This window comes from Lepidochelys kempii, chromosome 4, assembly GCF_965140285.1.
Source record: "Lepidochelys kempii isolate rLepKem1 chromosome 4, rLepKem1.hap1, whole genome shotgun sequence".
NCBI lineage: Eukaryota > Metazoa > Chordata > Testudines > Cheloniidae > Lepidochelys > Lepidochelys kempii.
This window is the reverse complement of record NC_136383.1, coordinates 114926161-114951314: the sequence shown is the minus strand read 5'-3', so window position 1 is coordinate 114951314 and position 25154 is coordinate 114926161. Positions and strand designations below refer to the sequence as shown.

Below are 25154 nucleotides of genomic sequence, written 5' to 3'. Positions count from 1 at the left end.
CGAAGACTGTGAAGGGGCAAGAATCATTGCTGTAGAGATCAAAGAAAGAGGTGAATTTTGAGAAGGAACTTAAAGGAGGAAAGTGTTGTTGTGTTGCATATTGGGAACAATATTACAAACACAGGAGCTGTGTGGGAGAAAGTGCCAAGAGGCTTGAAAGAGAAATACACGAAGGAGACACGAGGGGGAAGTGGTAAATAGAGATAGTAGTGGTGATTACAATACTCAGGTCCTCAAAAGGAAACACCCGTATAATGGTCTGCTTCCCAAGGGTATGGCTAGGTACAACTCATTAAATGTTTATAAAACAGTATGTGTACCTTGGACTAAAGGTGCCACATAGATGCAAATTATTAATATTAAATTCATTTTGGATAACATTAGCTTTCTTTTCCATGCAGTAGCAGACATACCAGATGTCTCATTCTTTCCTCACTAAGAGCTTTGATTGTACATCATGTTCCACAGAAGTTTATCCAATTTCACAGACCTTTGAATATGGAATGTAAAGTTATTTCCTCTCCCAGTTACGTGAACCTTGTTACCATTTCGGCTTTGCAGCAAAATATTTGGCAAAGTGAAAATTAGTATTTGCACACAACACTGACTTTATTAGGGTAGCTAGTAGCCAAAAAGGATAATTTGGATGTGCCTTGGTAACTATATACCTATTAAAATAGGAGCAAGAGATGAAACATTTACTGAGGGCATAGGGGGCTGTTAGTACATTTATAAGCAAACTGTGGCAAAGTTTAAGAATAAATCTGGGACTTCCTATTTTGATTTATTAAATATAACTGAAGTTAAAAGCTAAGGCAGCCAACTCATTGTGTACTCCTCTCACACACACGGGAGCTGTGCCTGCATGAAACTCCTTGCAGGATCAGGGTCATAGTTCTTGTACTGAATTTTCTCTTATCATTTGTGGTTCGACCTTTACCTGGTTTTGTCTCCAGTTTCCCATGGTGCACACACAGAACCATAACCCTAGCCTAATTTCCTTGAAAATAGACGCAGGAAAGGTTTGCAAAACAGGGTGGTATGGTATATGGGTTTCATAATGAATTTTCCACACAACACTAAATAGCAGCCATTACAGTATCTATTTTCTGTGAATATAAATTTAGAGTGCCTAAAATGAAATACAAGTAAAGATGAAAGGTGTTATCTCCTTGTGGATGTTTAGTTGTCACCTCAAGCTAAACGTGGTTAAAACAGAGCTCCTAATCTAGCCCTCGGGAGTGGCGCCCGCATTGCACACTATAAGGGGCGCCACTGGCTCCCCCAACCCTTAGTTCCTTCTTGTCGGAAACTCCGACAGTGCGGAAGGAAGGCGGGTCGTGGAATGGTCGTGAAGAACACTAGTTACGGAAAAGGTCACTGTCTTTTCTTCTTAAGAGTGCTTGCTCATGCCCATTCCACATTCGGTTACTCCCAGCAGTTCCCGTGGAGGCGGGTAGGAGTTCACGGCTCCGCAGATTGTAATACAGCTCTGCCAAATGCAGGATCATCTCTGGCCTGCTGAGTGATGGTGTAATGAGACATGAACGTGTGGACTGAGGACTACTTCACAGCTCTACAGATGTCCTGGATCAGGATGTGTGCCAGGAAGGCCACCAAAGATGCCTGTGCTTTAGTCAAATGGGCCTTGACGATCAGCAGCGGAGGGACCTTTGCTAGCTCGTAACAGGTCTTTATGCAAGAGGTGATCCAACTGGAAATCCTCTGCAAAGAAATCAGAAGGCCCCTCATCCTATCCACCGTAGCAATAAAGAGCTGGGTCAATTTACGGAAAGGCTTGGTACGATTCAAGTAAAAAGCCAAGGCCCTCTGCACATCCAGCGCATGCAAATGCCTCTCCTCAGCAGTCTTGTGTGGCTTGGAACAGAACACAGGCAGAAATATGTCCTGGCTCATGTGAAAGGAAGGAAGGCTGGGTGGGGACGCAGCTGGACCTTGTGTTTATAAAACACTGTGTAAGGTGATTATTCTGAGGTCAAGGCCTTAATCTAGGAGACTCATCTCGCCAACGTCACCACCACCAGGAAAGTGACTTTCCAGGACAAGTAGGAAAGGGAGCAGGAGACCAGTGGCTCAAAAGGCAGGCCTGGAGAGGACCAGGTTAAGGTCCCGCTGCGGGACAGGGGCCCGTACCTGCGGGTAAAGCCTCGAGGCCCCTCAGGAACCTGACAATCATGAGAAAAGACCATCTGACCTTGGATCGGCTGGTGGAATGTGGAGATGGCCACAAGGTGCACTTTAATGGAAGAGCCCTGGGTCCTGAATTGCAGTAAGCAGTCCAAGATGGACTGCACTGAAGAACGCGAGGGAGAAATGCCCCACTCGGATGCCCAGCGGGAAAACCTCATCCACTTGGCCAAGTAAATTAGTCTCGTGGATGGAAGTAACTGGACTTTTTGTGGTTGATCAGTAGTCCCAAGGAGCAGCACATGGCTTGTAGTATAGTGACATCGCATTGGACCTGAGCCTTAGAGCTGCCTTTGACCAGCCAGTCATCGAGGTACAGGTAAATCTGGATGCTCCGACACTTAAGGTAGGCCGTGACAACCACCATACACTTGGTGAACACCCTTGGTGCTGTAGCCAGGCCAGATGGAAGGACCGCAAAGTGGTAGTGGGCCGAGCCAACTGTAAAACGGAGAAAGCGTCTGTGTCCTGGGAAGATTGCTTTGTGAAAGTATGTGTCTTTCAGGTCGAGGGTGGCAAGCCGGTGTCCCAGATCCAGGGAGGGGATAATGGAGGCCAGGCAGATCATGTGAAACTTTAGCTTCCTTAGGAGAGAGTTTACCACAAGGCGCTGGATATCTTCAATACCCCTTCGTGAAGGGGAAGAGCCACCCTAGCAGGGGCTATGGAGAAGATGACATCAAACAGGGAGTCCATTTGCTCCTCCAACTCCTCCACGTGCAGGCCAAGGTTGGATGCGACCCTCTTTAACAGCTCCTGGTGCGCCTTAGCATCATCTGGTGGAACAGGACGAGGGGGCTTCGTGATGGCCTCGTCCGGTGACGAGGAGGTGGTGGCCAGTACCGCAGGTTCCACGACATCCACTGGTGGTCCAGCAGGCTGTTCCCCTTTGTCCACACGGACTTGCAGGGTGAACCCCAAGGGTTCTAGGGGTACCACGGGCTGGGCCACTGGGCCTAGAGTCTCAGGGCAGGTTTCAGTACCAACAATGCAGGTGACACCGATGGTCTGGGTGGCTGCCCTGCTGATGTGGAGCCTGGCTCTGTACTGTAGCCATATCCAGAGCGATTGCTGCCTAGTGATCCAGATCCACTGGAGCAGCGACCCAGTGCCTGGCGATAATCATGGTCACATCTAGAGGAGGACTGGTCCGAGCGGGACGTGCATCTCTGTGGGGACCTTGGTGACCGGTGGCATCTGGAAGATCCACAAGAGGAAACTAGCGGTCCACGCCTCGCACTTCGAGACCGGTAACAGGATGAGGAGCGGAATCTAGAAGTATCGCGGGCTGGGCAGATCTCCCCGAATATGGTAATATCTGTCTTGGGGATCATTGGCAGGACCCATGGCTGCGGTCCTCCGATTATTCCCAGGATCCGTAACGGCGTTCCAGTGACGTTAAGGGCCGGTTCCGATGTTCCTACCAGGGAGCGTGTGCCTCTGTGGGTCTGCGCCAAGGTAACCAGTGAAGTCCACCTCGAATCCCGCTGCTGATGCCCACGGTCCGGTGACAGTAGAGGGCTCCAATGCGTTTGCCTCCCTAACTCCAAGGCATGACGGCTTCGAGTGGGTGAATGGTGGCGGGATGTCCCCCGCAATGGGGAGCGGTACCGTTGGGGAGAAGGCAGACTGAAAGGTCCCAAGGAGGTCTGGGCATTGCCGGGGCCAGTGTGGGCAGCACTGGGAGGGTCCAGATCTCCTGCGCAGCCTGAAGCTGAGGAAGGCCCACCTCTGTGTCTGGGCTTCCAGGCAAAGAACGGGGTGGGCTGCATCGCTCGATGTGAGCCGAGGCCCAGTTTCCCGATGGGGGAGATGAGCTGCACGGCGCAGGTCTTAGCTCGCCCCCAGCCTTGTCCTTCCCCTGGTGGGGAGCAGGAGACCATCCCCTACCCACCTTCTTGGCCGGGGATCAGTGCTGGCTCTTTGATGGCGCTGGTGGGGCACTACGCACAGATGCCGCAGTGCTGGGTGCCGAGTCAGACCTTTGCTCTGGGGCCGGAGTAAGCACTGACTCCATCAGGAGCGCTTTGAGCCTGATCTCATGTTCTTTCTTGATCCTAGGTTTAAAGGACTTGCAGATTTGACACTTACCACTTATGTGCCCTTCACTGGGGCACCTGAGACAGCTACTATGCAGATCATTCACGGGCCTGGGCCGTTTGCAGCAATCACAGGGCTTAAAGCCTGGGGACCGGGGCATGCCCCATCCTCCCGGCTAAGTCCCTGATGGGACTAACAAACCTCTATCTACTGCTAAGGACTAACTAATTTGATTACTAACTATGTACACTAACTTTACAAGAACTCTAACTCACATGAATGAAGCCTAAGCAACGCTAGTAAGAGCGGCAAATATTCCATACACCGTCACCGGCGGCAAGAAGGAACTGAGAGTGGGGGGAGCCGGCAGCGCCCCTTACACTGCACTATGTGGGCACCCCTCCACAGGGCTCCAGAGCTGCTCCTCTCTAGATACTGCTGAGGGAAAAACTTCCAGCACCGCTGCATGTGGGGAGCACACACACAATGTGAAATGGACACATGAGCAAGTACTCAAAGAAGAACAGTTAGTTTGCTGATGCAGAGACCACGGCCCATCATCTAATCAATATTGTCTCATTGTTACCTTTTATTGCCCTGATTGTATCCATTTATCTCGTCTTATACTTAGATTGTAAACTCCTTTTTGCTCTGTTTGTACGGCACCTAGCACAATGGGGTCCTGGTCCATGACTAGGGCTAGAATAAGACAAATAATAAATAATCAAATAAATAAATAAATAAAATAAGTAATTCACCATAGATGTAGGCGTTAGCAACTCCATTTAAGTGAATGGATTTGCAACCATTTGTGCCAGCTGTGAATTTGGCTTCACAATGTCTCCCACCCAAATAGTTTCGGTGGCTTTGTCCAAAAATAGCCACTTTTGTTTTTTCCTTCACCATATCAAACATCATCAACTCAAATCCATCCCTTTGAAAATTAAAAAATACATGTATCGTATCTCTTACCAAGGAGGTCTGGCAGTGCTACAGCATGGAAGCAGTTTTAAGTACTTGCTGTATCCCCTCTTTCATAAGTGTGGGTGTTTTAATGTATGACTGAACATATTAGAGAAACGGTTTTATATATGACCAGTAGATGCTAATGTGACACGATGTGTAAAGTTATTTGACACTTTTTGACACTTAACACATGCTAATATTTTTTCTTGCAAGTTAGAACACTCATTGAATTCCTTTACCCATTTATAGGATACATCATCACAGCTGCACTGAAACTAATTATTTGCTCAGGGCTATTCTTTCCCAATTAGAGACAGCATACTTAGAAAGCTTTCTTTGGAGTGTTCTTTAGCTGAACAATTAATTTCTAGAGCTGACAAATTTCTCCCTACCACATCACAATTATTATTATTATTTATTTGTATTGCAGCAGGGCATAAGGGACCCAGTCACAGATCAGGATCTTATTGTGTTAGGTGCTGTACAAGAATATGGTCAATGCCCAAACGAGCTTACAATCTAAGAGGTAAGACAATTACCAAGACAGTAAGCTTCTCTCGTTCCCTCTTTCTGACCCCGGCACTCTGTTCCCCACTACCACCCTCTGTTCCAACCCTTCAACATTTTTGTATTGTTATTACATGCATCTCCAGAGCTTCCATCACTGTAGTATCTTTCCATCTTTCTCCAATTACCGCCGCTACGATCCAGCAGCGGATTCCAGGATCCAAAAGCTGTACTAGGCGAACCGCTCCAAGGCCATGAGGGAGATCCTAGATGGGCCCTCATCCTACTGCACGATCCCATCTGAGCGTCTCTACAGCTACTTCAAGGATGTATTCAACCGCATAGCCCAGGACGACGTGCAGCGCACAGAGTGCCTCCACTCCCTGCCCCATGTTGACAAAGCAGGTGTCCTGGAGATTGACGATACGCCCAAGGAAGTGATGGCCAGACTCTCAAAAACAAAAAACACAGCTCCTGGGAAAGACAGCATCCCTACAGCCTCCTGAAAAAGCGAGATCCCAGCTGCCTGGACCTCACCACGCTCTTCAACCAGTGCAAGTGATTCTGCCAGACTCCCAGCTCCTGGAAGAAGGCCATGATGGTACTGGTGTACAAGAAAGGCAAGCAGGACGACCCCAGCAACTGAAGACCCATCTCCCGCTGCTCCACGATGTACAAGCTATATGCCAATTGCCTGGCATCGAGGATCACAGAGTGGTCAGCGAGCGGAGGAGCCATCAGCTCCATCCAGAAAGGCTTCATGTCCTGCGAGGGCTGCTATGAACACAACTTCGTCCTCCAAACCACCACTGAAACGGCCAGAAGGGCGCGGAGGCAGTGGGCGGTAGTGTGGCTTGATCTGGCTAATTTTGGGTCCATGCCCCACCACCACATCTTTGCCACGCTCCAGGAGTTTGGGATGCCAGAGAACTTCCTTCGTTTGACTGGAGAAGCGTACGAGGGATGCAGCACCACCATTTGCTCGGTCGAAGGGGAGACCGCTGAGATCCCGATCCGGAGCGGAGTTAAGCAGGGCTGTCCCCTCAGCCCCATCATCTTTAACCTCGACATGGAGCAGTTGCTGAGAGCGATCTCCAATGGCACAGATGGCTTCAACCTCCATGGTGAGAGGGTGAGCGTCCTGGCTTACGCGGACGACCTGGTCCTGACCGAGGACGACCCAGAGAGCCTCCAATGTATGCTAGACGCCACCAGTTGAGCTGCCAACTGGATGGGGCTCCGCTTCAATGCAAAGAAGTGCGCAACTCTCCACATCGACGGCAGCAAAAGGGACTCGGTGCAGATGACGGGGTTCCAGACCCAGGGTGAGCGTGTCATCCCCCTGGCAGAGGGGCAGGCATACCAGCATGCCGACGGGTTTCCGTGTTTGGCAGACACCCGAGGACACCATCCAGGAGATCTTGCAGGATGCCACCAAGATAGACGTCTCCCTGCTGGCACCATGGCAGAAGATAAACGTCCTGAACACCTTCCTGATCCCCCACATCTCGTTCGTCCTAAGGGGATCCACCGTGGTGAAGGCAGACAAGATCGTCCAGCAGCTGGTGAAGAAGTGGCTGTTTCTTCCCCAGAGAGCCAGCAACAAGCTGGTCTACGTCGCCCACAGGCATGGCAGTGCCAATGTCCCCGCATGGGTGACTTGTGTGACGCTGCGGTGATCACCCACGCCTTCCGCCTGCTGATGTGTCCCGACGCCATGGTACGGAACATCGTGGTGAACGCCTTCCATGACGTGACAAAGAAGCGGATCAGCAGAGCCCCCTCCAACCAAGACATCGCCAGCTTCCTGAGCGGTTCCCTGGATAGCGAATTCGGATGGGATGGGAGCAACATTGCTTCACTGTGGTCCCGCGCTTGCAATGCCATGCATCGCCTGGGGAAGCGCATCGGCTGCCGCTGGGAGTGGTGCAAGGAGCGCCAGGAGCTGGGAGTCTGGATGCCGCAGATCAGGTCCGATGACAACACCATCGTCACCCCGAGTGCCAGAGGCATGCTGGAGAGGACCCTGAAGGCAGCTATCCACTCACTGTACATGGAAACCCTGAAGCGTAAACCGGACCAGGGTAAAGCCTTCAAACTGACCAGCAAGTGGGACGCCAGCAACTACTTCCTCACTGGGGGTGGCTGCACCCATTTTGCTGACTGGCAGTTACATCTGGAGTACTTACTGCTTCTAACTCTGACTGGTAGAAGGGTTACACATACTTTCAAGTAAATATATATTTAATGGCAGCCATAAATTTGTAAACCCCGATATGTGAGACTCATGCTTGTGGACTCAATATTTCAAGCCCACACTTGAGTATTCACAGTACTGGATAGTAAACCTGGCTTTATAATTCTGGACCTGGGTCTCACAAACATCCTAACATATCCATATTGCATTACACAGACCTTCTGACCTGGGTCTGTGGCTTGAGTTGTATCCATACTGCAAAATGACAGGACCTGAGTGTCAATGGGTGGGTCCTAGGATCTGGTGCTGACCTGAGTCAGAAAGATTTGCGTATGGATGGTAGTGGGTTTGGCTCAGTCCAGAATCTGATCCTGGATTTACAATGCAGCGTAGACATACTTCCCAACACCCACGTTGTCCTCTCTAGTCCACAGAAAAAGCTGACACAAAGATCATCTTCCTTGGTTGTTGATCTGATCAGGTCATGCTTGTTCTCCTTGATTCCCTCCATTGGCTGCAGCTCTTCCACTGTATCCAGTTCAAGCTTCCTGACTTTCCCTTTGTATAGCCCTAACCCTTTCTATTTATTTGTCCTTGTCTCTTTTTGTCACTAATTCCAAATCCCACTCCACCGACGGTGCTGAATTCATCTGCCCACTCATCTGCTTCGCTCACAAGCCATCTCTTTTGCCTCCTTCCATACTACCCTATTCTGAACAGGTCTTCAAGGGCACTCCTCTTTCCATATTCAAGTTCCTGCAGCAGTCCCACCAAGACATGTGGATATGGGTAAGTGACTTACTAGTACCTAATAGTACTTATTGTACAGTAGCAGGTGATATGCTTTAATTAAACATGTGCTTCATACTGGTTTATACACAAAATGTATGGATCACACTTTCCAAGTGACCCCTAAAATTCTGCTTGCCTGTTTTGCACCTGCAATTGTTTGTCCGAGCTACCATATGTCAGGATATCTAGCAGAAGAACCCTGAAGTGTGAATCAAGACTGTAGGGCAGGGGGCGGGAAGTGGGAGGGGGTGGATAGGGGGTGGGGGCCAGGCTGTTTGGGGAGACACAGCCTTCCCTACTCAGCCCTCCACACCGTTTCACAACCCCGATGTGTCCCTCGGACCAAAGAGTTTGCCCACTCCTGCTGTAGGGGAACTGAGGGAGTTATCCAAAATCCCACTGCATTTCAATATTTTGGTGCCTAAATCTCGTAGGCTCATTGGGAAATCCCATTCTAAAAGAACAGTATTAATTTCTTCTGTCCTTACAAGCCACAGATTCCAAAAAGATTCCAAATAAGTTTGGCCTTCTCTCAACTAGAATGTAGCTTGTTATTGCTGTTTGATTTAAAAGTGAGTCAGGCCCAAAATGTTAATGTTGTGTCCTTTTTCTCTTAAGAAGTTGTTTGGAAACTTTAATGGTCTAAGACTCACATTTCAAAAAAGCTTCTAAATTTAAAAGAGCAGTTTTTAAGACTGCCCATTATCATCACTTTTCTTACTCACAAAAGTAATTTCCAGTAAGTTGGTTGCTAAAACTCATTTCAACTACTAAAGCATTGGCAATTAGGTGTTGGTAATGTTGCTTTCATGATAGATTTTCCTGCAACTCTGAAATCCTCCTCCAGTTTGCTAGCCACTTCCTAGGTGGCTATTCCTAGGCCTCTGGATTAGCAATCAAGTCATTCTCAGAATATACATACACTAAAACCATGACACAAGCTATTGATATGCTATAAGCAATGGTCACTGGCACCAGATACAAGGCAGGTGAGTTATTTTAAAGCCCAGATTCAGCATTGGCTTTTTAAAGAGCCTATTTTGTGAACTCTCTGACAGGTTTTATTCCGTATTTGCGTCTCCGAAGTCTTCAGGTCCCTCCAGTTCTTCTTTGATAAATGGATGGGACAAATTCAATCCTCATTCTACATGAGGAACCCCAGTCCCACTGACATCAGTGGCAACACAATAGAGTATACAGGTCTTCTATGCACAGTCTGGAATAAGCCTCAAAAGCCCTGCTGTACTCTATCCAAGTAGTATTCCTGAGAGCAGGCCCTGCTGAACCAGGGTATGGCCTATCGGTTCAGGGGTTAATTCCCATCAGAGGCAGCTCAAGGATGTAACTAACAGATGGGATTTGATCAGGTGCAGTTGAACCTGTTTAAAGTCAGCATCTGGGTATCTCTCAGGATGGAGTGTTAGCACAGACCCATGCACCACTTAACTCCTCAAAATAAGGCTAAAATGACACATAGCTTTTGTGCTCACCCACTACACAGGGATGAATTTTAGCTTCAGGTGGTTGTGCTCACCAGAAACCAAGCCAGGGACATGTGCGGAAACATGGGAGTTGTCCTATTTGGTTTCCACTTTTTTTGTTTTTATTAATAATATTTATTTATTGTGTGTGTTTACTGCTTATAAAATTGCATGGAAGGAAATGGAGAGAGAGAGACTTTTGCCCAGATCAGAGAAGTGTGGATTAAAACAGAACACCTATAATAAAACCTAGAAGTATTCTAAGTATTTACAAAGCACATGTACCACAACCACAACAAAACCCTCTAAAACAAAACACTCCACTGCATGCACCTATCTCCCCCTGGAGAGAGGATGAGAGAGAGAGAGAGAGAGAGAGAGAGAGAGAGAGAGAGAGAGAGAATGAACCCACATAACAGATGTTAGTCATGTCACAATGTACGACTGGAAGGTACTCAGATACTAAAGTGGCATCCGATGAAGTGAGCTGTAGCTCATGAAAGCTCATGCTCAAATAAATTGGTTAGTCTCTAAGGTGCCACAAGTCCTCCTTTTCTTTTTGCGAATACAGACTAACACGGCTGCTACTCTGTAAAGTGACACGGATGATATAAGATAATTTATGCAGAATGGAACAGAATATTCAATAGTATTCATGCCAGAAACAAAGTAAAGTTCCTAAGTTTATTGTAACTGAATTACTATAACCTGTACAGTATGTTGTTCTCCATCTAGTGGTGTGGTTTATTAATTCTAAATGCTGATTTGTTCTGAGAGTTTGACCCAGCCAAAAGGAATGCAAAAATGCACTTGAAGACATTTCACAAATGATCAAATATCTGACAGCCACAAAACCACAGTCCTGAGCTGGATTCTTCCCTCAGACATATCAAAATTATGTCATGTCTCAAAATTCTGCCTTTACCATGGAAATAGGTTAAAAAATGTACTGTGAGATAATTAACTCTTTAAGTAATGTATTAATTTATGATGCAAAAGCACACAAAGAACGGCTTTGTTTGGTACAATTTTCATAGTCATCTGTGGTATTTTTAAATGAACAAGTACTGCTGGAAAAAAATAACACTAGTACGTGAGTCACTTTAAAATCCAACCCTTTTTAATATAATTAGGAAAGTTACCACAACACCCCCACAAATAGCTCATAGGATTCTTTTGCAGACCTCATTCAAAACTTCTCTCTTGCTTTAAAATTCTCCATAGACCTACTCCAGCCTACTTCAAAGACCCTGGCCAAGACTTTCAAAAGCAGGAATCTAAAGTGAGGCACCTATGTCCATATTTAGACATCTGCCAAGTGACTTGATTTTCAAGAAGTGGTGAGTACCTCGCAACTTTGACAGAAATCAATGGACACTGTGACACTGATTCAGTTCAATTATTTAAGAGTTTAAATGAGGACTTAGGAGCACAACTTTAGGCACTCGGGCTTGACAATCTTGGTCCTTTTCCTTCATCCTCTTGGCTCATTTATCACCCACCTCCTTCCTATCCCTGTCACTCAAGCTGACTACTGTTAGCAGGCAGGCCTTCTGCAGCTCTTTCCTGTTGGAAAAGCATTTTCCATGTCACTGAATCTCCAATCTCTTTTCAAATCTGAGCTAAGAACTAATCACTAACTAGACATAATGTACACTTCCTTCAGTACCTGCAAGATTCCACAGAGTCTGTGAACCCCTTCTCTTTGTCAAGTGCTTCTACCTTAGGCTAGGACAGATGTTCTACATACTTGCATCTAGAAAAGGAGTACTTGTGGCACCTTAGAGAATAACAAATTTATCTGAGCATAAGCTTTTGTGAGCTACAGCTCACTTCATCGGATGCATTCGATGAAGTGAGCTGTAGCTCACGAAAACTTATGCTCAGATAAATTTGTTAGTCTAAGGTGCCACAAGTACTCCTTTTCTTTTTGCGAATACAGACTAACACGGCTGTTACTCTGAAAGTTGACATCTAGTAACTCTGCTAAATTTAAGTGTTTATTGGATATAAATCCTGCCAGGTAAAGGGTGAGACAGAATGACACGGCAATGTGGGAAAACTTCCATCACCATTGTCCATGCTGTACCTGTTCTGTGGAAAATTAGAGGTCTTCAGTTATCAATCAAGTCGGCAGCTACTTCACTTACACAAAAAATGGTGAAGGGAAAAAACTAATAAGATCATATTTAGTTTGTAGGCTACGGAAAGCATGATGTTCAAAATTACTCGCCAGCGAGCATCCCTTTAATATCAACATTTATACTATGTGGCAAATGATTATTACCCTGTACCTTTTTCTGCTCCACTTGTGTCATTCTTTTCGAGGAGGAGGAAGTGAGGACTTTCAGGGAGAAAGGGCAAAATCCCAACTTGAATCAGTGAAGGAACAGCAATCACTCCAAATAAGTAGGGCCAGCAAAATTCCTACAAACAGATGCAAACATGACAATTAGTAAGGTTTCCCTTTAGTGAAGCCAAGATGAAAAATAGCTTTGAGGGAGCAAGCTGTGTCTTTTGAGATAACTTTGTGAAATGGACATTGTAATAATTCTTCCATTTCAGTTTAGCCTGTGATTTGAACACAGCCTCTGTGTGCGGGGAGAAGAGAGAGGGGGAAAAAGAGGAAGAGAGAATATAAAAAAAGTCAACTGAGCATCAGTGAAAAAGAGGAGTGGGGAGGGGAGCTGGGAAGAGGCTTGGGATAGGTTAAATATATGGCATGCTTTTGCTTCCCTTTAATATTACAAACCACAACCAAAATGACTCAATATTAACAAAGTCAAAATGACCACAATGAAACCCTATCACCATATCACCTGTCAACTTTAGGAAGCAATACAGTATTACAGTGGTTATATAGTTACAGACGACTGCTCATTGCATCTTAGTTCTATCTACTTGTTTAAAAATCATTCAGACTGGCTACAACACATTCAACACCTCATAAAAATGACAAAAATTATATTTAGGAAAAATTCTACTTTCTCAATGCATATTCTTTATTTCTAGTAATCAGAGCATGGGGCTCAGAATGGGGTACTTCTGACTTGAACTGAGACACCGAACTCAATCTCAATCTCTGTGCCATGTGTAAAATCAAGATAATACTGCAGCAAATTGGTGGGTGACCAGAATTTCATGGTTGCTACTACGCTGCACACTGTGACCATTCCAAACTTCATTGGCCCTAGGAGTACACCTTAGATCCTCCTGTCTCAAAACACCAAGGTGCCCATTGACTTCAATGGTGTCCAGATGTCACCCTAAGCCTCTACTATTTTAACTAAAAGGAAATTTTGCCTTAGCAGTATTGGCTCTCCATATATAGCTGAACAGTTCTAATTCCATCCAGTAGAGGGCACAAAAACACAATTCACCATAATCTTTACCCTTCTCTTCACTTATCTTGGAGTCATGATCTGGCTATGTTCTATGAAATATTTATTTTTATAATTATCTAGCTCTAGCACAAGAGCACAGCACTAATAAGACAGTAGACTTTTGAATTATAAAAACACAGAATACTATTTATTTAATATTGTAGATATTTTTGCATTTAGAAAATAATGTTTTCTAAAAGAAATGGTTCAAACAGTAGGAGTACAGGATCACTATTCTCTCTTTCACCTAAAATTGTTAAAGGGAAAAATGAAGTTATCAAGCAAATAGCATTCCCCTCCACAACTCAATAAAACCTGTTTTGATTTTTTTTTCAGTCATTTCCTTGCTCTCTTTTTAAAAATACAGTAAAATGTGTAAGGAATTATATTTTTCTTTTTGTCTCTCTTTTTAAGACTGAGGGGGAAAAAAACAGAACAGCAAAGTAATTGAAAACCTTTTAATCTAACCTGCACTTCCAAGTCTATTTATAACTCCTTGGCAGAGTGAATAAGAAATGTGCCTTAATTCTAACATTATGATTTTATTACAACATTTAAACAGCATTATGCATGCATGACATTCACCAAGAGCTAGAAAAATGATCATGCTAATTTATCTTGGACTTTCCCTAGTAATAAGGCTCGTAATTTCATACTGTATTACATAAGCTATTATGAACTGACAGTCTGTGACTATTAAACATTGCAGCTATTAAAATGTTACAGTTAGTTATATTATTTTAAAAGGTATTTTACTGTAGTTTCAGTGAAATTCTTTAAAGATTACTTGACAGTAAATAATAAAACAGGAATAACATCACACCAAATGGAAGATTCCTCTATTACACTGCACTTGAAGAAACAAACTAAAAGAACATGAATAAAGAAATTTTTTCCTTCCATCACCAGTCTAGGTATTTATTTGTCTAGGTACTTATACGACACTTATCACTGTAGTATCTGAGCACCTCCATGTTATCAATGGAGATCTCACTGCCACAGGAAATCACTGAAGCCAGGACCTGAGCAAGGTTCAAAAAGGGATTGGGCGTTTATATGGATAAGAAGAAGAATATTCAGAGTTATCATCATTAATGTTAATAAACATTTTGGGGGAATGACTATTAAATCTCATGCTTCAGTGATTAAGACAATCTCTAACTATTAGAAACCAGGGATGAGACTATGTGGAGGTCAGATTACCCCACATCTGCCTATTGCATAGTTCCTACACCTTCCGAAGCATCTGGTGCTGGCCACCGTCAGAAGCAGGGTATTGGACCAGGTGGACCTCAGGTCTCATCCAGTCTGGCAATTTCTATTTGAGCACCAATGCAAGGGCAAAATTGCCTAAATTCATCTGAGGAAATGGAAGGGGATAACTAGGAATAATGGAATGAAACTTAGCAAAGGAAAATGTAAACTGGCTATTGGGGAGGGGAAAATCCTTAGAAAGAAGTCTATCAGACTGGAATAGCGTCACAAGAGAAGTGTCCCATCAGTAGGATCTCAAACCAGGACATGACAAGGCATTTGAGAGAACCATCTGCCCAGGGACTGCTGTATGGAAGATTCCTATATTAGCAAGGAACTAGACAAGATGATCTAGAAATCCTTCACATCTCTAATTTCTATCAATATAATCAGGAATTCATGCCGTTGTCCATATTTCCGAGAAATATAATTTTAAAAGAAAGTGGAAACCTTGCATACCAAACTCAGGTCCTCTGGGTTCAATATTAGACTCTTTGTCTACAAAGATATTATGTAACATATGGACATTCAGTCACGGAGAAAATCAGCTGCAAGAGTAGAATGTATGGAGCTACCTAGGAAACCTCATGAAAAGTTACCGGCATAGTGGATTTTAGATTTAACTTTTCTTCCATAATAATCTTTGAAAATCACTGAAATTTGATCACGACACTGAATACTGTCATTATTTAAAACAAGAAGCAGATGGGGAACTCAGGGAAAAGTACTTCAAAAGAAGGGTTTCTGGGGAAGGCAGTTTACAGAAAATGTATCAAGGGAAATCTGGGTTTCCCTTTGAAGAAATAATGGAAATATGTAGGAGTATCGTGAAAAAAGCAAGAAAACAGGATTAACATTAACTCAGAAAAGCAAAATGACCTTTTGGTATCTTTCTGTTCCTAAAATGTCTTATGTTCTAATTCTGTAATTAACATTGGGATAACAATCTTAGCAGTGGTCTCATTTTAAGATGATCATAAAGTATGATTTCACTCTGCCTATCGCTGGTGGTTTCATTTCATTTCATTCATTCTAATTAGAGACTTGATCTTGAAAGGTGTGGAGCAAACTGCTCAGATTTCAGTAGGGCTACTTGTGCTCAGTTATGTGCTTTTCACAGGCTTGGCTGGATTGGAGCAAAGTGCTCAGCACCTTGCATCATCAAGCCCTCAGAGCACCTCTCCAAGTACTTTGGAAATGATTTCTCCAGCAGAATCAAAGCCCAAATCTTTCAACAAGAGCCAGCTGCCATTTTTCTATCTTTCTGAATGGAAAATTAGGTTTCCAAAAGTGGCCACTTTCTGTGGAAAGTTTTGACCTTTTATCAAAAACTGAACACCCATACCTGCTCCCCCCACAAAATGTTTTGATTTGGATTGCTGTCACCGTTGCTGTAGTTTGGGCGCCTCATGAGCGCATTCTCCTGTACGGGCCAGGTTCCTCAGAAGGACAGCATCTCCCATAATGCACTGTGGCCAGGGGTCAAGCCAGAGGGGAGACTGTGGTTCATCCGGAGAGACATAGCCCAGGCAGGGAGCCCAGCCCCTAGAGGAGAATGAGAACATGGGATACCCAAACAACAATTCTCCTGAGGCATAGCAGTGGCATTTCTGAATCAAAATTTTCAGTTTGGGATTTTCCACTAAAAAGTCAAAATTTTCCACAGGTGGAAAAAAAAGATTTTCCAACAAGCTCTACTCTCAACTGTGTCTCAGTATTTTTCTGTAACAGGACCCCCACACTATAAATGCTGCAGGGCCCTTTTTTTCCCCTCTCAAGCGTTCAGGAAGAAAGGAATTTGAGGGGGAAGCTTTTTATTTACATTAGGAACATCAGGAGTTGCTAGCCATCTATGGCTATCGCTACACTAGGAGCTAGAGATGGGATTCCCCTGCCCACGTCCAAATACTAGCCTGAGTATACAGATCAGTGACATACAGGGAGGAGCAGCAGCAGCAGAGGCATAGCTGAGCCCTGCTGAGTACATACCCATCAGTTTCGGGCAGGTTTGTAGTGGGCAGAGCTCAGCTGTGCCTTTACTGGTGCTACCAGTGCAACCACAGCTACACTGTTACTTACACTTGTGCTAGCTCGATGAGAGCTAGCAAGAGGGTGCATACAGGAGCAGGGGAAATCACAATCCCTAGCTTGGAGCGTAGAAGTAAACGGAGATGGGATGAGCAGTAGTCTATTTGTTTTATTTGATCATGAAATGAGAGAGCCATTTTAATTGGTGTAAAGGAGACTGAGAACACACTTGTTAATGGAATAACAAACCTTTGTCAAACAAAAGAAGACACTACAAAGCACACAGCTATTGTAACTGGCTGTTTTGCTTTGTGGGCAGCTAGAAGTAGATAATTTCTTCATTTTTAATGGTCAAAAACCCATCTTATTTCCATTTAGAGCCCATGATGACTTCCCAAAACATTGTAAAAGGTAAAACAGTAACATAAAATTTTTCTAAAGTTACATTAGGTCTGTGAAAGTAATGTATAAAAATTTGACTCTTGATTAGTGTCTCAGATTTCTTGTACATTTTTTCCATAGTGCCAAGGACACCATGCAAAGGAGAAAAAAAAACAAATTACTTTTGTAGATTATTAATTATTATTATTAATGTTCTGCCAGCCTAGGGAGTCTTATTTGCAATAAATCTTTACTCCATGGCTTTTCAGTTTTTCACTTTTTTCTCCAAATACGTCTTTTAAAACTATTATTGTGAAAAGCTATACATGAGAATGAATTCAGTCCTTATAATAAATTTCAGGCCAGCACAGTACAATAAAAATCTATTTTTACTGTACAAGACATTGATCTTCCTTTGTTTCCTCTATAGAGGAATTTTACTTTTTATTTACAAAAAGGAGAAAAAAAAGAAAAAGAGAGACAGTCTTTATCTAAAGCAATAAAAAAGGTGCCCTCACCTTCTAACAATGCATTTTAATGCACACTGACTTTGTAGTTCACACAGACCTTACAAGTCTGCTGTTTTCCCCTGTAGGCTAAAGATTTTTGACCCTTTCTACAGGGAAATTGAGCAATTTGTTGTTTTCCTCTTGTGTATGTGTTAAGAAATATTCTTGGCATTAAGCACCTGTGAACCTTTCCATTGATTTCAATGGGCTTTGAGTCAGGCCCTAGAATACTGCAAATTCACATTCTGTTTCCATTCACTTCTCTCATGATTTACACTATCCAAATCCAGGTTCCTCGTACCAACTCAAAACATTTTTTCTCTCTCTCTCTCATTGGTTTGTTTGTTTTGGGATTTTTTGTGAATGTCTTATATCTCCCAGTGAATTTCTTGAAACCACTTTGCAATTGTTCAAGTTCTTCTCTGGAACCAGAGAAAAAAATTCTTTTTCAGAAAACAAAACAAACCGGCAAGGTGTTCTGGAAATCTCAGTTTGCACATGCTCAATAGAGATTTGTTAGTTTGGTAGCTAAATTCTTTAAATATTCCATATGTACAGAGCATGCTCTAGTCCCATGATGCAGGGACTGAGCAGGACTTTCATGCAATTGCTCCTTCTCTTCTGCCACAGTCCCCTAAGGCACTGGATATAGTAGCTGAAATTAGAGACTCTCTTTTGTAGACTCGATATTCCCCCTGCTGATGCCCTGGCTCTCTGACTCTTGTCTCCAACCTGAGCTTTCCAAAAAGTGTTAATTTCTATAAAGATTATTGCCAACATAAGGAAAAATCAAGACTTTGGAGACAGTGACATTACAATTTTCAATCAAAACTTACTAAATTCAATGGAAGTCTTTCTACTGATTTCAGCAGGGTTTGGATTAGGCTCTACAGAAGTACGATAGAAAGATGGATGCAAAATGCAACATTAACAGCAGCATCCAGATTCCTAGACATTTTACTCACTAGTAGACCTGTATGAATAATGCTTTTTTTATTATTTATTGGCAATTCCATAAAAAGTTTTGATTTCAAGTCTAACCAAAACCTTTTTTTTCTCCCATTTTGTTCTACCATATATATGGAAGAACAAAATGGGTTGCAATTTCAATTTTTTTTAAAATTAAACTGAAAGCAATATCAAAACAAAGTCATTTTGAACTGAAAAATTGAAATGCTTCATTTCAAAAATGTCAAAATGTTTTGATCTTTTTTGTTTCCCTTGCCCCCCCCAACACCAACAAGTTGACAAAAACCAATAAAAAAATTGCAAAATATTTTTGTGTTCCCGAATCTGCATTTTTCACACACAAAAATAGTTTTGGATGAAAAATTTCACCCAGCTCTACTCATTAGGTCATATTGTGCAAGGTACAGAGAATTAATTTCCTTAGCATTTCACAGATGTTATTCTGAACCTAATTTTCAACCTGTTGAAGTAACAGCTGGTCTTCACTTCACATTTAAAGATGCAGCACTCCACAAGTGATTACGGCATTATTTCCATCATTTCTGTTAACTTTCATTTATTTAGTCCTTTCTTACTGGATTATACTAAAACAGTGCGTGTGTTGGGGGGCAATGATCTATTTTCAACAGCCAATGTATAAATGAAAAATATTTTAAATAAATGCACTCTTATGGAAAGTATTAGAAAATATATCCCATCACTCAACAGAATAACTGTGTGCTAGTTAGTGCAGGATGCCCAGTCTACTTCGATTTTGGTATGCAGATTGCAAACACATACACATAGGGAGAAAGCTACTTGTCTTTGTAACTGAAATTCTAAAAATTCCCAGGCATATGGAATAATTAGAGGGTGGGTATCTTCACTGTATGTGAAAGGAAGTCACAGGTCAAAACATTTTTTAAGACTCACTACTTATTAAAGGACTTGGTACTAGAGCATCTGCTAATGCCTACAACAAGAGAGAAATCAGTATCAGAGAGTTTTACTCTCACTCTGACACTATGAGCAGTGCTAACATAATGCTTGATCATATTTCATATACAGGGCTCCATACCCACACAGCCAAATAATCTATTCGAGTTTTTTAGGCTTAAAGAATGCAGCACTGGGATCAGGATTTGAGCACGTTACACAGGATTGGTCTTCATGAACTACTCCTAAACCCTGTGGAACCAAGTCTTGCAGCATATTCAATTTTTAAAATATTTTTTTAAAATCAGAGCTTTTATTTGCAAATGTGGAGATTCACTGCTGCAATGTCATGTCTTATTGAATTAATTAATGAACTCCATACAGGTAACAGGCAAATACAGATGGTTTTGTAACATGCTAGAGTTTCACTAATTTTTTAAAAAAACTTCAAATTAATAAACATGTTCACTTCTAATCTTTGGGAATACTGATATTTATGAACAGACCATATGAGACTAAGCAAAGCACCATGGGTAATTTATTAGTGTTTGTGGCTACCTGAAACAAAGCCAGCACTCAAAGGGCTGGTTGCAGAGAAGCTGTCTTAGTCTTTCCACTGGTGGTTTTACCCCTGTAACCTTTCAAACTAGGTTTTATAAAATCCTGTGTACAATTCCAGTGCTGTAAAAACAAATTTAATATAGAGATAAATGCACACGGTTCTTGATTTAAAATCCTACAGCAATATGCACTAACCAACAGGCCAGGCCCTGCACTGTTGCCAGGTCATGCACCAGTGGGTGATTTAGTTTTTGTTCTGGGTGGCTTCTGAGTTCCAGCTCAGCAACTCACAGCTTATAATTAGGTAGAAATGCTTAGCTGTATGACAAGAAAATTGCTTAAGAAAAACTACATCCTCTGCCTTATGTGCCACTGGGAAAGGTATATCACATACATCACAGCTAGATAAATAAAGTATGCAGCTCCTAAGAGTGTGCCTCAAAGGGAACTGTGCTCTGTTAATAATTGTTACCCCTCAACCAACTCTCTTACATCTGGGAAGGGTAGAGTTGGGCACCAATTCATAGCAGCAAGATCACCCATAATGCAACGTTGACACAGCTATACAAAGTTGGGCCCTCTGTTCAGAAAAGTGCCTAAGTACCTGCTTAAATCCATTCCTAATCAAGTAAGCCCTGAAGTATAGGCTGAAAGTTGATGGAGGATTTAATGGACAGGAGGTCACAAAAAACAGCTTAAAGCCACCTTAGTCCCCACTCATCACCCCAGGCTGTGAGTTCTGTGCTTTGTTTCTTAGAGGCACAACACAAAATCTCACCCTATATTTTCTACTGGTATCTTATTTCTAAGCCTATTATAAAATGCTTTTTAAAAATCTTTAAGATCACCCAAGACTATTCTTTGACTCATTCTACTAACTGTTCTAAGTGACACAGGGTTTAAATGTCTTGCTGATAGCTGGAGATTTATGTTCACTGTAATGCTAAGGCCCTACTTCAGGAAGGAAATCCTACTGAAGTCATTGGGACTATTATTTATGTGCTTAAAGTCAGGTACATGTGTAAGCAATTTGCTGAATTAGGGCCTTGGTTTAACTCTATCATTCTTTACTATTTTAAATATTGGTAGGGAGAGGCTATGATGGTTCTTTGTGTAGCTCAGAAGCTCTCTGTATATTAGTGTAAATGTAACTTTTTCTGACATAAGATCTGGATAGAATGCCAGGGTTCTATTTTCCTGCACATGGTTCCTTTAAGATTTAAAATTGTGCTGAAGAAATCAAAGGGACTTTGCTCTGGGGAGTAGAGTGTGGTTTCAGAAGAGATTGGGGCTCATGAAAGATGCTCCAGCACTGGGTTTTATCCAACCCTGTTTGTAAGTGTTTGTTGGATTCTAACAAAAAGCTTTAATAAAATGCTCACATTTAATCTGATCTGAAAGTGTAACATTCACATGTAATTAGTATGCATCCATGTAGACAGACTTCTGTGCAGAGCCCCACTGACTTAAATGAGGCTTCAGGAAGGGTCAGGATTCCATCCATGCAGTTTCCACCACAGGATTGGAACCTAACAACTTTTAATCCTAAAGTAATAACAGAACACTCCCCTCACAGAGAAATCTCTTTGACTACTGTCATAAGTATTTCAATGACAGGATTTATATTTATTTACACACACACACTTACACTTAAAGGAATCACAGCACTAGAAATGGATGGATTGCTCTTCATGTTATCATAGTAACATTTAACAGTCTTTCAGCTGTCATAGATCATGTTCTCCTTAGTCTCTACCTGAAGGCTGCGGCTGCCTGGGAACAATTCTTTATAGCTTTCTTTACTGAATTTAGAGTATATCATTAGTTACCAGGCAGCCTTTGAGTCTGAGTCAAGTACAAAAAGTCCTAGGAAGGAGCAGTTTTAGAAGCCGAACAAACAATGAGGCTTTGAGAAGCAATGTAGCTTAGTTTTTGGGACAGGTTATTGTGCCTTCAACGATACAGAAAATTATGAGGTAGCTGGCTATACAACATATTTCAGTGCATCTGAAGCAGCACTTAAAAGCATAAGAAAATGCAACCAGCAAAATACAAAAGGTTCATATGTAAAAGGTTTTAAAAACAATTATCTTCTACTTCTAATATCATGTCATTTCTTGGGGACTAGTAAAGATTAAGTCTAGAAAGGGAACTACTAACATTTTCTTGGTATTTTGATATAAAATATATGCCTAAGTAAAATCCATTTAAGATCCCATTTGATGCAGAATATTTTTCACAGGTCACAAAGGCTTAGTCTACACTAGAATGTTTTTGCTGGTATAGCTATACTGGCAAACTACCCCAGTGGAGATGCAGCTTACACCAGAAAAAGAGTTAATTTACCAATATAGTTTATACCAGTTTCTTGAATGAACTACGTCATACTGGCAAAGGGACTCTTTTCCAGTATAAACTGCATCTACACTAGGGCTTTTTGCCAGTATCAGAATGTTGTAAAGAATCACATCCCTACCCAACATTATTATTCTGGCAAAAGTTTCTAGTGCAGGCCTGGCCAAAGACAGCTGCCAGTTCCTCAAATACTGGATGGAGCTTTACTGTTCTTAAAAAAAAAAAAAGGAAGAAAAACAAACTAACAAAAAATCTATTTGCTCCTATTGTTTCAGTGACAGCTGCAAAGCACAACATAGCCACAGCAAAATTAGTGTGCGGACATTTAAAAAAAATCAATTTGAAACCCAGGTCTGATGCTGTTCTTGCCTACTCTAGTTCTGTGCTGGTGTAATTCCGTTTCCCAAAATGGGGTTATTCCTCATTTATGCAGGTGTCAATCAAAGAAGAATGGACCACTCCTGTTGCAAGGGAAAACACGCATACGCACTTCTTATTTGAATTCCCCGGAGTCTATCCCATCTATACATGGGGTATGCATATGTAACTTAGATTTTAACTGTGAATGGGAGAGACTCACATAAATTTCATGTACATTGCTGAAAGAAGAGATTCTCCAGTACATCCAAAGCATAAAGAACAAGCAGGTTTCCTTACAGCGTAAAGGTTCATTAGAGATTTAAAGAAAAAAGAAAAAAAAAAGATGGATAAACACAAAACTGAACAGCTAAGGAATAATGCATTCCCAAGTCTATTTAATAAAATTTTAACTCTATACTGGTGTTCAGATGACACTGTGGAAGCAAATTACAGCTAATTTTGTTGAGCTCACCAAAGCATCTATATGGAACTTTAGATTAGCACTACATATTCTGTGTGTGTGTCATTCCTTACGAGAAAAGGATGAATATATATGGAACATCTTCATGACAAGCACAGACACAAATGAGAAATAAAATACTGTATCATTAGACAGAAGTGATCTGTTGCAAGATTTACGATCTCTACGCACAGTGACATCAGCTAATTGTTGTCCCTCCAAAACATTTGCTGGTGTACTGAACCAGGACCACCAACAACAAAAGCACAGGCTTCTACTTCTTGAGCTGTATGTGTAAATCTATTTGCACCAGACAGTAAAGGGGGACATGATATGCTTAGTGAGTGTGTTACACTTAGGCCACTAAACTATCCCTTCTGGTTTAGTTATGTTAGAACCTCTAAAAAAAAAAATAATATCACCATACACTTACTTGATTTTCCAGCTTAATATAATTATATAGTATATACACACAAATTATATTAAAAGAATATTATTAAAAGGTGCTAAGTCAAACACTCAAGGTTAGGAAATAGCAGAATTACAGTTATCTGTGCAATTTTAATTATGGCCCTTGCATATGACTCTTGCATTATGGTACAGTCTTTAGTTACACAATCACACACCATTTTTTCCACATGACCCCTGCCTCATCCAGCAGATTTGATGGATGGTGCTAACTTAATGAGCAGCTATTCAATATTTTGTTTTCTCATTGTTCAGTGTGCAGCTCCAAACCTTATTTACTAGGCAGCCTCTGCTCTGAAGAGAGAATTATCATGATTAATTTCCTCTTGGGCTTTTCTATAGCACTTAGCACTAGAGTGCCTGAGTTATTATTGCCAAGCATGCTCAGGGAGGATGGACTCTTAACGCCGATATCAAAGATGTTTCTCCTGAGCGTGTGCGATCTGCAATTTTTAAAAAAGGCTTATAACTTGGCCAAATTTGGGTGGATATTTTCAGGGATGGCACAAAGCACATCCTGACACAAAGGCCACCCAACTGCCAAATTTCAAGCCCCTGCTTCCAAAGTATGGGGTCAAGAGCTACTAGGGGGGAGGGAGTGGGAAGAGAGAAAGATTATCAGAATTTTTTTACATGGGCAAAACAACGTATTTTTCCCTAGCCTTGTTCTCTAAAATGGCTGGAAATTTTTTTGCAAAAACATTGCTTCAAGCAGGCACCTGGCATGTGAAATTTCAGGGCAAATGATTAAAGTTTGCCAACCTTATAAATAACTGAAAACAGGGCCATATAATGAGAACTATCAGGCAACCTTAGTTATAGACAGCTCTAGCATCCTTCCCTATAAATATGTACACAGACTTTTTGTGTATATTTCTTTTCTCTCTCTCTCACACACACACGCACAAAAGAGAAATGTATAGACAGAGACACAATTCACACATATCATGCATACCCCAGCAATGGGAACGGTTTGTTCACAGAGCTAACTCTCGGATCAATGGGACAAAATTAAGAAAGCGAAAACATTTGAGAAATCCTTCTGACAATGGGATGTACCAGTATTAGATCATGGAAAAATCCTCCAAGAGAAGCGTTATAAGCTTGGACTTACTCTGCCTGGAACAGTCCTGACAGGACAACGAACTGGATGAAAAACAGCCTTATCCTCAAAAGAACATATTAAAAGTTGCACATGCTAAAAAAAAAAGCCATGAATGCTCAAAATTAAGTAATTTTGGAGCCAGTGGCAATATTATATCTCCCATGTTACTCAAGATAACACAATTACATTCTTGTGGGCCAGCATAAGTTTACATT

General features: G+C 42.2%; 1 protein-coding gene across 3 annotated transcripts in view; it reads right to left on the bottom strand.

Annotated features, from left to right (window-relative positions):
• SLC2A9 (solute carrier family 2 member 9) overlaps positions 1-25154 on the bottom strand; it is a 207451-nt gene that overhangs the window by 97949 nt on the left and 84348 nt on the right. For all 3 annotated transcript variants that reach the window (XM_073342503.1, XM_073342505.2, XM_073342506.2), the window contains one exon: positions 12486-12618. In XM_073342503.1, the coding sequence (XP_073198604.1) occupies positions 12486-12618 (133 nt within the window). The remainder of the gene's footprint in view (positions 1-12485; positions 12619-25154) is intronic.